The sequence below is a fragment of the Ammospiza nelsoni genome, chromosome 3 (assembly GCF_027579445.1).
Source record: "Ammospiza nelsoni isolate bAmmNel1 chromosome 3, bAmmNel1.pri, whole genome shotgun sequence".
NCBI classification, from domain to species: domain Eukaryota; kingdom Metazoa; phylum Chordata; class Aves; order Passeriformes; family Passerellidae; genus Ammospiza; species Ammospiza nelsoni.
In genome coordinates this window covers 74,541,348-74,555,060 of record NC_080635.1, presented here as the reverse complement: position 1 = coordinate 74,555,060, position 13,713 = coordinate 74,541,348, and the positions used below count along the sequence as shown (strand labels likewise).

At 37.0% G+C, this 13,713-nt stretch overlaps 1 protein-coding gene across 8 annotated transcripts in view; it reads right to left on the bottom strand.

Moving 5' to 3' along the window:
* Positions 1–13,713, bottom strand: part of PUM2 (pumilio RNA binding family member 2) — a 68,433-nt gene that overhangs the window by 30,748 nt on the left and 23,972 nt on the right. For 6 of the 8 annotated variants that reach the window (XM_059469717.1, XM_059469713.1, XM_059469715.1 and 3 more), the window contains exons 3-9: positions 8,873–8,978; positions 8,411–8,598; positions 7,620–7,789; positions 4,355–4,625; positions 3,968–4,061; positions 1,990–2,115; positions 688–827 (exon numbers count right to left, since the gene is read on the bottom strand). In XM_059469717.1, the coding sequence (XP_059325700.1) occupies positions 688–827; positions 1,990–2,115; positions 3,968–4,061; positions 4,355–4,625; positions 7,620–7,789; positions 8,411–8,598; positions 8,873–8,978 (1,095 nt within the window). The remainder of the gene's footprint in view (positions 1–687; positions 828–1,989; positions 2,116–3,967; positions 4,062–4,354; positions 4,626–7,619; positions 7,790–8,410; positions 8,599–8,872; positions 8,979–13,713) is intronic. The other 2 variants (XM_059469714.1, XM_059469716.1) reach the window with 1 other exon arrangement.

The following is a 13,713-nucleotide window of genomic DNA, read 5'->3' as shown; positions in this document are numbered from 1 at the left end:
TGAAAACTCATACAATAGTTTAAAAATGTATCCAGAGTAACAATAGAAACTTAGCATTTTTCAAGAAATACTTAAAGAAACTGAGTTTTCAACAGATTCTTGTAACAATTGCTTAGTCTTGCTTCACCAAGACAGAAACACCATTTGGCACATGGTGATGCTGCAATACAATTAATGTCACAGAAAAATAAGCTGGGCAATCCTTCCTTCCTGTGAAGCAACAAAACTACTGGTAACACCTTTATTTCCCTACTTTTCAAAGGGACAGAAAAATGTGTAACATTTAATCTTCCAGCTAATTCATGAAAACACAGATCTGTTTTTCCCCAAGCTTAAAAGAAACAATATCCTCCTAAAATTACCCGAATGTATCTTTTCATCCCCTTATGTCAGTTTTCTACATTAAACTTTACATTAATTTACTACACAGGAAGCATCACCTACACACATAACAGCAACTGGAAGAAAGGAACCATTTTAAATGCTTATTGTTTTAAGAAACAAGACTGTAAAATGACTTTAACATGGTGTGAGACAGTGACAATGAATAAGGAAATTGAGAGTTTTTAACATTCATTTATTATACAATAAAATGCAACATCTGAATGATGTACAATTTTCCAGCAGCTGACCCTTACACACTGGGATGTTAAGGTAAGGCAGCTCTGCTTTTCATGCTGAACATACCGGTTGCTGTCCCTGCTGTGCCTGGGAAGCTGCTTGCTGATTTGCTGTGGTATTTGCTGCTGCAGCTTGCTGCTGGAATAAATTGGCTGGATACACCCCCCATGGAACACCATAATACTGAGGTGGAACCACAGCAGGACCTAAAACCAGAAAGCATGATTATTCCATCTAGTGCAACTGCTTAAAATACTGTTTGTAGCATCCCTCACTGATCCATCTTCTCAGATACAGAAGAGAAATCAGTATTAAAAAGAAAAAAATCCCACATTAGCTAAAATGACGCATGAATACTAATGAGTTAATTTTAAAAATTCACACCACGCCATATCTTTACGAAAAAATGAATACCCTTGTGAGACTCAGATGACAAAGAAAAACCTTAAAGCATTCAGAGTCTGTGTACCAAAGAACATTCAAAAACAGTTTTCATGGTTGGAAGAAAAGATCATTTCAGAACATCATAGTACGAACAAAATTTATCCTCCTGATAGTGATGTACTGAGACTTTGATAATCTATGATTCCTCCCTTCTGTATGATGCCCTTGCTTAGAAACACTATTGCCTGTGCCTCCCCTGCATATACATGATGCTCTTCAAAGTGGGCACACTTAACTCTTCCAGTCTATTGCTGAGGAACCTGTAGAAGAATAATCTCTCTGTATCATGGGACTGTACATATAAACCATTATGTATACATGTCTTTTAGTTTAGTTACTGCCTTCCCTGTGAAACACCATGCGGAAACAAAGGAGTGTGTTTTTTTTTTTTAATGTTATGCACACATCTGAGCACTAGCTAGGACTTGAATACTCAGTCATGGTGTTTCACAGTGACATCTAGTAACTTAAGAGATCTTCCTATGCTTCTCTGTTGTCTGGGCCTTTTAGCATGCTGGAGACCATCTTTATTCTCATGCCTACTGAGAATGAGAAAAGCTAGAATTAGAAAATTAATGCATTGAGTAAAAATATACAAGGAAAGGCTAGCTGTCACATCTTTTGAAAATAATACATACTGTCAAAGTCAGATTCACCTTATTAAGGATAAACACTTTTAGAACAGAAAAAAAGCCCTAAATTTTGTATATGAAAGTCCACGGCAAGAGAAATTTGGAATCCATATATAACAAACTGAAATTCTTTCTACTGTAGTAAGAATTTTCAAAATGGCAGTATTCATTTTTTTACAAGTCTCTCCTTCCCAGAACTACATTTGCAGAGAATAAACAGGACAGATTTCAATTTTTTTTCTCTTTTTGTTTGGTTGCATTATCAAGACAGACACTTGCAGTGTTCAGTTACCTGCCAGGGTAGCTGCTGCAGCTAATCCAGCTGCGGTGTACGGGTCAGTCCCTGGAGGAGCAGCGCTGATAATGTAGGGGTTTGGCACAAAAGCAGCTGGGGCCAAGCCTGCAGAGAACACGCCTGCTGCAGTAACAAACAGAGCTTCATTACAGCCAACATTCTTAGCAAGCATCATCATATTCACACCACCCAAATCACACAGCCTATCTGTTAAAATCAGAACTGCTTGTACTTTGGAAGCTCTTAAGATCAGGTACGTAAGTACAGAAATCAACACTTCTATGTCTTCTCATCAGTCCTTTCTTACTAATCCCAAAGGCTAACAGCTTTGTTTTGTTTTGTAAGACTCCAAGGAGCTTTATCTCATTTGTGTCTATGCATCCTTACACAGAAGGGATTATTCAAAGTGGAATTTATCTTGCCCAACTTTAACTATCTGAAAGTTAAACTAATCTTGCAAGGAAATCTGTAGCAGACAAGTCATCTAGTGTGTGAAGTGAATCAGCCAGATGAAATAAGCCACCTGCTAGAGACAAAAATCTCTCTTCACTGACAATTAGGAAAAAATTTAACCAGATAGTTTAAGTCAGATACCTAGCTTTTAAATAGCCAGATATGACATGCTAATCTTACTTCCCAAGAATCCTAATTTGATATAGGAATTGCAATGGAATTCCAACTGCAGAACTGACAGTTGCAGAGACAATTGCAGAAACTCAGCAAACAAAGCATCACTACCCAGAGTTTCCCCAGTCAGTCGGGTTCATGTACTTTATCCAACACTGAGCCAGCAACAGTTGCAGCAAGCAAGGCACATCAAACTGTCACTCCTTCCAAATATTTCTTGATAAATTTCTATTAATATGCACATGAGAAGAGGCTAAATTTTAAAGAGAAAATTTCAGCTGACTACTCAATCAGCACTTCATACAAAGTAGAGGCTTCTCCAAAGTTTAGAAGCCAAAGACAGGACATGTAGACTCACACAAACATCTCAATCTGCCATGCTTTCAGCTCTCAGCCTGTATTTGTGAAGAGCTGCCACTTTTCAATCCCAACTATAGGCTGCTGATCCCAGTCTAAGGAGACCTCACAACCTACCTAAACAACAAGCTGGTGGGAAAACTTATTTGCAGGAGAGCATGGACACAAGCCACTGGAGATAGTTCCTACTTCTGCCTGCCCATCTGATCCTGAGAATCCTTTTTTTCTCAGAGGAAAGCCCAGTGGAGAGGGTAGAAATCTTTAAACCCCAACTACCTCCCTTCCTTAAACAAGGAATTGCTTCCATATGTGTTCCAACCTCCCTCCCCTAAACACCAACAGCTTCTCCACAGTGGAACATAAAATTGCTGTCACTGAAATGAAGGCTCCTTGTTGAGTTGCAGCACTTGAAGAACTTGGTGTATTTAACTAACTCACTGAACTAAAGGCACTGAAAAAATGCCTGCTAAAGAATTAGCTCATTAGGGTACCTGCAAGAAGAAAGAGCTGTTTAAATGGTGCCATTAACAAGGAAAAATTAAAACTTAATCAACACAACAATATGATTTCAAAATTCTACTGTGCAATGGTTTTTAACCGGATTACTAAAAATATTAAACTGCAATAGAATCTTAGAATTGCTTACTGGATTTTAGTATATAAAGCTAGTGTTTCTATTACTACTTATAGCAGTAAGCATTTTTAACTTTTACTCCCACCAACGTTGAACTGTTATGCTACAGAAGCAAAAATACAAGTTTTATTTCTTTGTATACAACTGTCCAAAGGGGGAGATTTACAACAGAAAACATCCACTAAGGACAGTACAGTCATAGGCAGTCATTCTGAGCAGTTTTCATGAGAACCATTGCAACGGGCCAAGTGATCAGTATCTATTTGAATGAGAAGACTGGGTAAATTGAAAGGAGTCTGTCAAAACAACACACCCACTTTTGCCAGGGACACTTGCTGCATTGTGCAGAAACCTCACCTATGTGTGGCTGCTGAGCTGCAGCCAGTGCATATTGCTGCTGCTGGGCTGCTGTCAACTGCTGAACAGTCAGAGCATTAGTCCTCTGGAAAAGCTATTGGGAAGAAAAAAAAAAGAAAAAAAGATGCATTTCAGTTGTCCAAAGTCAGGGCTATAATATACCTGGATTTGCTTACGGAAAAAAAAAGTCAAACCAAGCTTCCTTAATAGCAAGTTACTAAACTAGAAAATTATGCAATAATATTCTTCTAGACTAATTATGCAGTTATTTGCCCTTTACTAAGTCACAGACAAAATAATATTCAATGCACTGCATGTTGAAATGACGGATTATCAAGAGGACAATCAACAACTTGGAGGATCAATTTTCCACAGGCCATTACTAACCTGCTGCTGAGAATTGTAGTCAAAAAGTCCTACAGTAGCTCCTGAAGAGTCCATTTGTACCTGATTGCCAGGATAGTCAAACTGTAGAGAATCCAGACCAACTTGTTCCATGGCATCTAGATTCTGATTTTCTGGATTTGAAAATTCTTCTACCAGAGGCTTGTGGGCTGTAGGATTGGGAAGTGGACCTAATCCTTCTGTGGTGCTGGGATTGGGGCCCAGGCGTTCAGCTACTTCTGTTGGGGAGGCTTGTCGACTTCCAGGGGTACGACTGTTCAGAAGGAATTTAAGACAGACTCTTCAGTCTTAAATAAAGCTGTCCATGGACAGAGAACAGTATTTCTACTTTCAAAGCAGCTCTGAACTCAACAGACTTTACAAAGGGAAGTGACAGACTAATTTTATCATTTTCAACCAGCATGCACTGATGGCTCAAGATAAAGGATGCATTTAACTCTAAAGCATAATTTTATTTGGTTTTTTGTTAAGTTTAAGATTGACTACATAGCTCTTCAAATAATTTGTGAGAAAAATAAACTGATTTGTGAGGCTGTTTTGAGTCAAAGGGAGTGAACTGTGGTCACCTGTGAATTTTGGGATGTCTCTATTGTATTTTGGTAGTGATGTGAAAGGTACTGCAGAGAAATTTAAAAAAAAGAAATGGCTAAGGGCATTTCATGCCAAAGAACAGAAAGACACAGCAGAATTTCAACTGGAAAAGACAAACATACAATACAGTAACCATTTTTCACATCTGAAAAGCAAGCAATATATTTTTACCTTGAGTAAAATGAACTAATAATCACTTCATTTAGCATATGACTAAAACATTTCATTTCCTACACAACTCATTTAATAGAGTATACTACAGTGATGACAGGTGGGGGGAAAAGGGTTCCTAATATAACCCTGAATAGAATACACAGCATCAAAATACAGTATTATATATAAAAGCTGAATTGCTTTCTTTTCTGACTGGCAGTCTACAGGGGACTTTTTGTACACCTATAAACATCTATAGGCAAACTGATGAGGTGAGATGTCAACAGAGTAACATCCTAAAGAGATTCCCAACACTATTTGGTTAGATTTAGGACACCTTGAGTGGTATCCCACCTTCTGTGGGAGGCCATATTGTTTAGACTATCAATTTTTACAGGCAAAAATCTAAGTTAACTTCTAAGAAAGAGTTGTGTGAGAAAATCTATGATCCACTAACATTACTGTGTTGGCAGAACTTTATGATTATATATTGTTTCTCAGGAATTGCAGAACTTCAAGTTTAGCTGGCTTTACTTGCGAAAACTGGGCTCAAAAACCAAATGCCATCTTGCAGGAAGAACCTATGTTTATTCCAGCAGTACAGTGCCAGACCAGTCTGTGTACTGCTAATTCTAGGTCAGAGACACAGCCTCAGTACTACCTGTTCTGCTTCCTCTTCAGGGCTCCAGAGCCAATGTATCTGTTCCTCACTGAAGCCCATGACCAATGCAAAGAAATCTACTAGCACTTATGTAATGGCTTATGAAAATCTACAACACTTAAGTCTGTACAGCTAGAAATCAGTTTTTAGGGAGTTTATTGCAGCAACACGGTATGATTTATTACTCTGGACAAAATATGTCAAAAAAAGGAAGAGGTTTTTGACAAGCGGTTTTTTTAATGTAAAAAGCAACCCCATGAGGATTGCATATAACATGCTGGCTTACCATCTAAGTATCCTAGCAAGCAACCATGTCTTGCTGAAAACTTGAGTTTAAAGCCATTTAATATTCCCTATTTTTCCCAAGTGAAATACAGCATAAACAAAGTGAAGAACAAAAGGAAAAAAGGCAGTTATTTCATTACATACTTAGTTTAAAAATGCTACAAGTACAATAAAAATACAATGAGGAGGACAGGATGAAGTTTCTTTGTTAATACTTATGGTTAGCTAATACAGGTTGCTCCTTACATTGGTGCTGTTCTGTTGCTATAGTTAAAGTTGTGTCAATACTTCAATTATAAACCTCAGTTTGGAGGGCTCTATACCACCACTTTATATGGCCCATTTCATTTAGATGGCCTTATTTTTTTATTTTTCTGAGAGGTTTACTGGCTTTGGATGCTTTTTTGCATTTGTGTATTTTTCAATAACTTCTCTCTTTAAATAATACAGAAGGTACTTCACAAACACCTATTTCAAAATTGAAATAGATACTGGTAAAGAAAAGCAGGACAGAAGTTATTCTGCATTTGCTATGGGTAACAATGAAGGTAACTTTGGGTATTGTGTATATTGCAGCACACAACTGAAAGGAGCCAATGTGAGCTCTCTGGTATGCTTGGAATTGTATTATTTTCAATGATACATCTTGAAAAACAAACCTCAAGAATCCCTCTTTAGCCTCAGGTAAATGCATTTTTAAAGGGTAGGAAATACTTATGTATGGGATTCAAGCATGCATTTTATTATACTTGCTCAGTAATGAACTAATGAAACCACAACTATCTGGTCATGTTTATCACATTAATATAAATTTATGAGCAGCACTCTAGTTCTCTATCTTTTTAATTCTTCTGTATGACATTTACAAATGCATCACAGTCATTCAAGAAAGAAGGATCAGCCCTTAAAAAGTACTCAATTTAAAATGCAGTTTAGTGTTAGAAAAAAAACCAGACTGGCTGTGCTGTCATGTAAGAGTTGACTGTTCAAAAGCTTGAGCTTAGTCCAATCTATTTTTCCCTAAAAAAACAACGAAACCACAACACCATTCCATGGGTGACATTTAATTATACTAATAGGAAAATACATTGCTCCACCTTAGTCAAAGATATGGCTTCTATAAAGACTTATGGGGAAAGGATTAGTTGTGTTAGGCTGTGGTATCCACTAGCAAAATCAGAAGGAAAGTTAAAATTCTGTAGGACTTACTCTCTACAACACTCAGATGCAAAAGAGCATTAAAAAGAAGCAGAGAGAGAAAGAAATTTAGTTTGACATTAAAAGGGTTAAAGTTTTCATCCCTCTTTAATGCACCACATTCAGAAGGTACCCATTTACTTTTAATAGTTACTATGTTAAGATGAATTTGTCTCATGAGAAGTGACACACACATTAATGACATCCTAAGAAACATGTGGCACGGTGGGAAAGGGAGGACTTGAGAGGGGAAGAATCAGTCTGCAGCTGGGTAATGTTTAAAGCTGACACACAAACCAGAACTGTAATAATGCCCTTAAGAGACATGCTTGTCTTCTTGAGAAACAGTTAAAAGCTTACTTAAAATCTTTGCAATCGGCATCCATTCCATTTGGCAAACCTCTGCCATTTATTTTAGTAACATCCTCATCATCTTGTTTAAGATCTCTGTTTTTGTCCTCCTCAAATGGAGAAGCCTTGCCTTTCTGATCTCCTTTCTCAGGTCCATCTGTTTCAGCATCTCTAGTGCCCTGAGGAAAAAGAATCTGTTTGATTCTGAATATTGAACAGAACACAATAGGAGCACCACAAGGTGACCTAATTCTACACTACAGTGCACGTAAACAACACAAACAGTTTGCTGTCAATGAAATTGCATCTGGTGGGTCACTTGATCATCAAGTTTCAACCACATGCAATTAATAACTGCCAAAATGTGAAAAGGAATGCCAAGATTTATAATGGAAGAGCTAACTCAACCTTAACTATAGCGGTGCTGTTAAAGCAGTAACACTTTGAATTAGAGAAAAGTTTATATTATACAATTAAAACATCCAGTTACAAAACAAACCCACATGAAAACATAGAAGATCTAGAATAAGGCTCATCACACATTATAAATTAAGCAATTTGCAGTCTTTCCCCTACCTTTAAATAAGGTTTTTAGGAAAGCACTTTAAGACAGCTATTCAGTTAAAATTCCCAAACCACTTCCCTCTTCTGCCCCCTCCAACCAAGGAAGACAGACAGATAGCAACTACTTCCTTCTAAAGAGTTAAAAATTAAAAACAGACAAAGAGAACTGAAAATATAACCATGTAACAAAGACCATAGCAGGTAACCAGGCAAGCTTAACACACTGTATTACTTACAAAAGCTCCTTTCCTAAACCGGGAATCCAATTTATCAGCTGGAGAGGAACTTAACACATATTCTACCATGCTCACTCCAAGGCCACCACTTTCTGATCGTGGAGACAATACAGCATTTACTTCACTGTTTCCATGAAAACCCTGTCCAGGCTTTCTCTGTACCATAATAGGCTGGGACATAGAATGGTCTGTTAAAAACAAACAAATAAATAAAACTATAGTATTTTTTAAAATACAGCTTGTAATGTTTCTGCATTTCATCATAACAGAAGTATGAAAACAAAACATTAAAAAAAAATTCCAAATCAAACTTTCAAAAAGTGCTATTGAAATACAATCACCATGCAGTTTACATTTTCACAACTAAAATGAAAGGAAAATAAAATTTAAGATTCAGTTACAAAATTTGTTTTGAATACCATTCAATAATCATGACTGATTTTCAGTACAACAATCACTTACGAGGAGTTCCCCATGCAGTCTCTCTCCACTCGTCACCAAGGAATATCCCTTTTTGTCCATCTTTTGCTGAATCATCAGGTTCCCAAAACTTTTTGGCAGGTAAAAGCTGTTAAAAAAGAAGATTATTGTTTTACTGAAATATGCTTATAGATGGGCAAAAATAGCAAGAGGATATTAAGAGGATATGCAAGTAATTAGTTTTACATCACAGAATGGTTTGGGTTGGGAAGGATCTTAAAGATCATCTAATTCCAACTTCCTTGCCATGGGCAGGATTGCCACTTACTGAAGCAGGTTACTCAGGGCCTCATCTGACCTGGTCTTGAACACTTCCATGGATAGGGCAGCCAGAGCTTCTCTGTGCAGCCTGTTCCAGTGCCTCACCACCCACACAGCAAAGAATTACTTCCTTATATCTAATCAAAAATCTCCTTTTAATTTAAAACCACTTTCCCTCATTCTACCCCTATCTGCCCTTGTAAAAATTTGCTCTGCCTCTTTTGTTGTAAAAAAGGAATTGCTAAAGTAACTCCAACAGTATTGAAATTCTGAAGTTATGAGGAAGAAATACAGAATATAGAAGCAGCTGTGAAAAAAGCAAATCAAATTAATCCCTGTGTTAAGTCAAGATAGTCTTCTCAGAAGCTTTAACTAACAGTGCCTTCCTGCCAAAGACTCAGAAGTTTGGCTGTTAACCAATACTGTGATAACCAGAAAGAGCTGCAGTTCATTGTGAAGTTCTCTTCCCTTGGAAATGCATCATGTTCCAAATTTTAGAAAGTGACTAATGCATATGGTAGCAAGTCAGCTCCTTTAGACCATAGGGCTGTTAAAAATCTGTGACATTCATATGTGAAGTTCCACATACCAACACTGTTATTTAGATGTATGGTTTTTTTCATTCCTACTTGTAAAACAGAAAGTGTCATGTTAGATCAGTATCACTTCTTGTACTGTCTTCAACAGCAGCAACACTTAGTGTGACACGACAGAAGCGCCACACAAACAAGAATTCCTCAAATACTAGCATCCTTTTTGCTCTGATTTTACTAGTTTATTCCTGTATCTTTTCCCATCAGAAACAGTACAACTGACAAACCCTACATGTCATATTTTCCTTACACATAACTAAAAAACTGTATTCTTAGACAGGATAGGTACTTTACAAGGTACATCAACAGAAAGGAAAGTGAAAACAACTTGCAATATGCAGGGAAGAAGAAAGCTGCACATTCCAACAGATTCTGCATAATGTAATGCTTTACTTAGAATTTTAAATTTTGTGAAATTAAAAAAAACCAAACGTAATCAGATGAAGCTGTCTGCAATAAATGTGTACATTCTGGAAATTTGCTTCTTCTGTAACTTAAGTGACTAAAAACTCTTCTGAACTTCACAGCTGGTTAGTATGAGCCTTGATGAATCTAGTAACAGGAGTCAGTATATAATATAGATATTTCTTAGTATGACACTGAAAGCGCTTGTGAAAACAGCCTCAAGAGGAGGTGGATAAGATTGCAGCCTCCAGCACTAACAGTGCAACAGAGGTGATAAGAGCTCCTCTGGACAAATTGAGGATTGCTGGTTTTCTGTGCTGCCCAGAGCTCTCACCAGAAATGAAGGTGTCTGACTGGTTAAACTCAAATCCCTGGGTTCCTTCCAGAAATTCATTAACAGAGAAGGATTCAGGTTGGAAGATGATCAACAGCCAAAGCTCAATAAAACCACAGGAGAATGTTATGCTTGCAGGAAGTGCTGTACTGTTGTGATCTGCCCTGACAGAGATGCCCACTCCCAAATGCATTGGACAATCACCACCAGGTGTCAACCAAACAATTTGTGAGCAGCAGGATATAAGTTTACCTCAAATTTAAGGGCTGAAGTTAGCCATCTGAAGGCAGAGAAATAGATTAATGGAACCTTACAGCTGCTTTTCAGCTAAAAGCAAAAGATTACAAAATCTAGATCAGCCTATGGAATATACACATTTTTTTAGCTTTCTATTTGTAACAGGCTTGCAATACTGCTTAATTTTCATTTTGTAGGAGAGTGGTAGAACAGGAAGCAAGCATTTAATGTTATCTACAAAATCTTGCTTTTGGGAATCATGTTCTATTTTAAATGCTGTCTAAGCCAATTTCAAATATGTGTCCAGCTGAGAGCTTTGAAACACCTAAGTGAAGGTGTCACCACCTCACACAACCCTGTCAGAATAAAACAGATCTAGTAATATCTCAAGTGCCATAAAATGAGAATTACCTGAACTATGCTCACCCAGAAATTAGTAAATTCTACTATCAGACAGGTATGTCCAGACAAGTCAGTGTTAAGAAATAAGCAAATTTAGAGCAGAACACACTGCAATACTGGTTTTGATATAAAAACTCATTGATGTGATTTGTATGAGAGGGAAAACTGTCCCCTGGGAGAAAGAAGCAGTAACACTCACTGCAAAAGTACAAGTTGTTGGTGGGGGGGATTTTGCTGCTGTTGTTGTTTGTGTGGGCTTTTTAAGGTTTGTTTTGGGGTTTTTGAGGTTTGCCTTTTTTTTTTAAACTACTTACACTCAAATTTCAAACAGACAAATTCAACTGCTTTCAGTCGTACTTTGGTAGACAAAGAATATAAAGTATCTTTAACACAAAACATAATGCATGATCCATACTGAGAGGCTAAATTTAAACTATGAAGATTAAACAGATTTACTGAAATGATTTTCACAAACTTTCTATAAAACAAAGTCCCTCAAATATTTAAATAAACGCAATTTTACAAAGTTAACAATACTGCGACTCCCTGAGAGCCACTGATTTACATTTATTATTTATTTTGACAGATGGGTATGACATGCACTACGCTCTTTTTAAATGAAGGTATTAGCTCTTGAATTGTCAAATAAACAACCCTATCAGTTGTCAATTCTTTTAATTCTGCAAGTCAAATAAAATAAGTACTTTTCAGAAAAATGAAACAGACAGGAAAAACAATGTGTTTGATTAGTTCTACCAAAAAAGACTTCATCTAGAAGTCATCTCAAATCAATACAGATAGTTAAAATCATTGTGCTTTACTCTGCTAGCACGTGTTTTCCCCAAAATTTCCTGCATTTAGTGTAATAAAACACAAACTTTACAAAGATACATCCAATTATAAGTAAAAATAATGGAGTAGGTTGTAGTATTTCTTACTACTACTACTCTCCCAAAAGTACACTAAATGTGTCCTTTTCAGTACCAGCACTGATCCCTGTTAGGTGTTTGCCAGACAAACCCAACAAAGCCCTTTACTACACACAAATAATAACAAGCAGTTATGCTAACGCTGTCTCTTAACCAGCTCTCTGACATGAAACTGCACAGTTTCCATTACTGACTCTCGAATGATCTTAAAATTATTTTTTAAAATTATCTTTAAGATCTTTATCTATTCCTACAGAGCTCAAAGAACATCTCAGCTGAATTTCTCTAAAAGAAGTTTTGACACTGGAAATGAATACTTTGTTCCTTAAATGAACTCTGTGTGCTTCGATCCTGTAAGTTAAACCAACAGACATTATCAAAAGAAGATTTAGTTTTCTGTGCTGTTTGGCACTAAGTTTTGTGCGGCTGTAGTGGGTCACACTAAAGTCCTGCAGACCATTCTGGCTTGCCCTGATACAGCAAACAGATGCCTAGAGAGGAACAACACCATGTGTTCTTATTTCTTCAGAATATGAAGTGACCTTACAGGTCACCATAGATTTTGGGAGCTGGAGCCAGAAGCATCAGCTGTGAATAACAAATGTAACAATTTACCCAAGCTAAAATTGTGAAACACATTTAGAGAAAGATGTCTGCAACAGATTTAACAGTTAGGTATCGATACCCAGTTGCGAAGAAAAGTATCAGTAAGGATTAGAATTATGAAAAAAAAAAAAAATTTCAGTTCAGAGAAAAATCCTGGCAGACAGAGAAAACAAGGAACATAATTTCCCAATAGCTAGAAACAGTCCACTTGACTTGACCTCTCTTTGACACCTTTCAAAGCATATAGAGGAGAGCATGTAGGAGCCTCCACCAATTCCAGCTTACTTTATAAGGACGTTTCCTTTAATATTCCAGAAGGCTATAATCAAAAGGAAGATTAAAATAGCCATGGAATGTATCCCAGAGCTACTTTACTGTTGTGCAATACATCAAGAAAATTACTGAGTAAGTCAACCTAGCTATGTGAACCTGTATTACCTCAAGATACCTGGAAGACACTATTGAAACAAAAGACAAAATAACCTGGTGAGTGCAGGGTCACAATTTAGTATCAATTTCTGATGCTGCAGTACTGTACCAAAACTCTGACTCTTTGTGTGCAGTTTTTTTAAACATCTTTATAGATCCACTGAATGCCATGAAAACAAACCAACAGAATCCTAATCATGCAGAAATACCTCCCTCCATCTGAGATAACCTAAAATAAAGACTGGTATGAACAGTCATATATATTGTAATTGATTCCCAGGCATTTGTGCCATCCTTCACTCTCACTTTTTACGGCTTTCAATCTTTTTACAGTACTTTGTGGGTGTCAAAAGACCAAATACAACCATGAATTTCACCCATCCACTCTATCACACTGTTGGTACTATCACAGATACTTCACTAACACTTTTACTTTTCAAAAGGAGCTTTAAGAACTGGGAGGGGAGCAGTGTGGCTACTCAGCTTTCTAAAGAACAGGGCTCCATCTATTATTTTTTTCAAATGGGGGATGGTGCAAAGACAACTCTGGATGAAGCAAAAATTGCTGAAAAGCCAAGTGATAGCTTGAATGCTTCATTAAAATAAAGAAAATCAAGCAGGAATGCC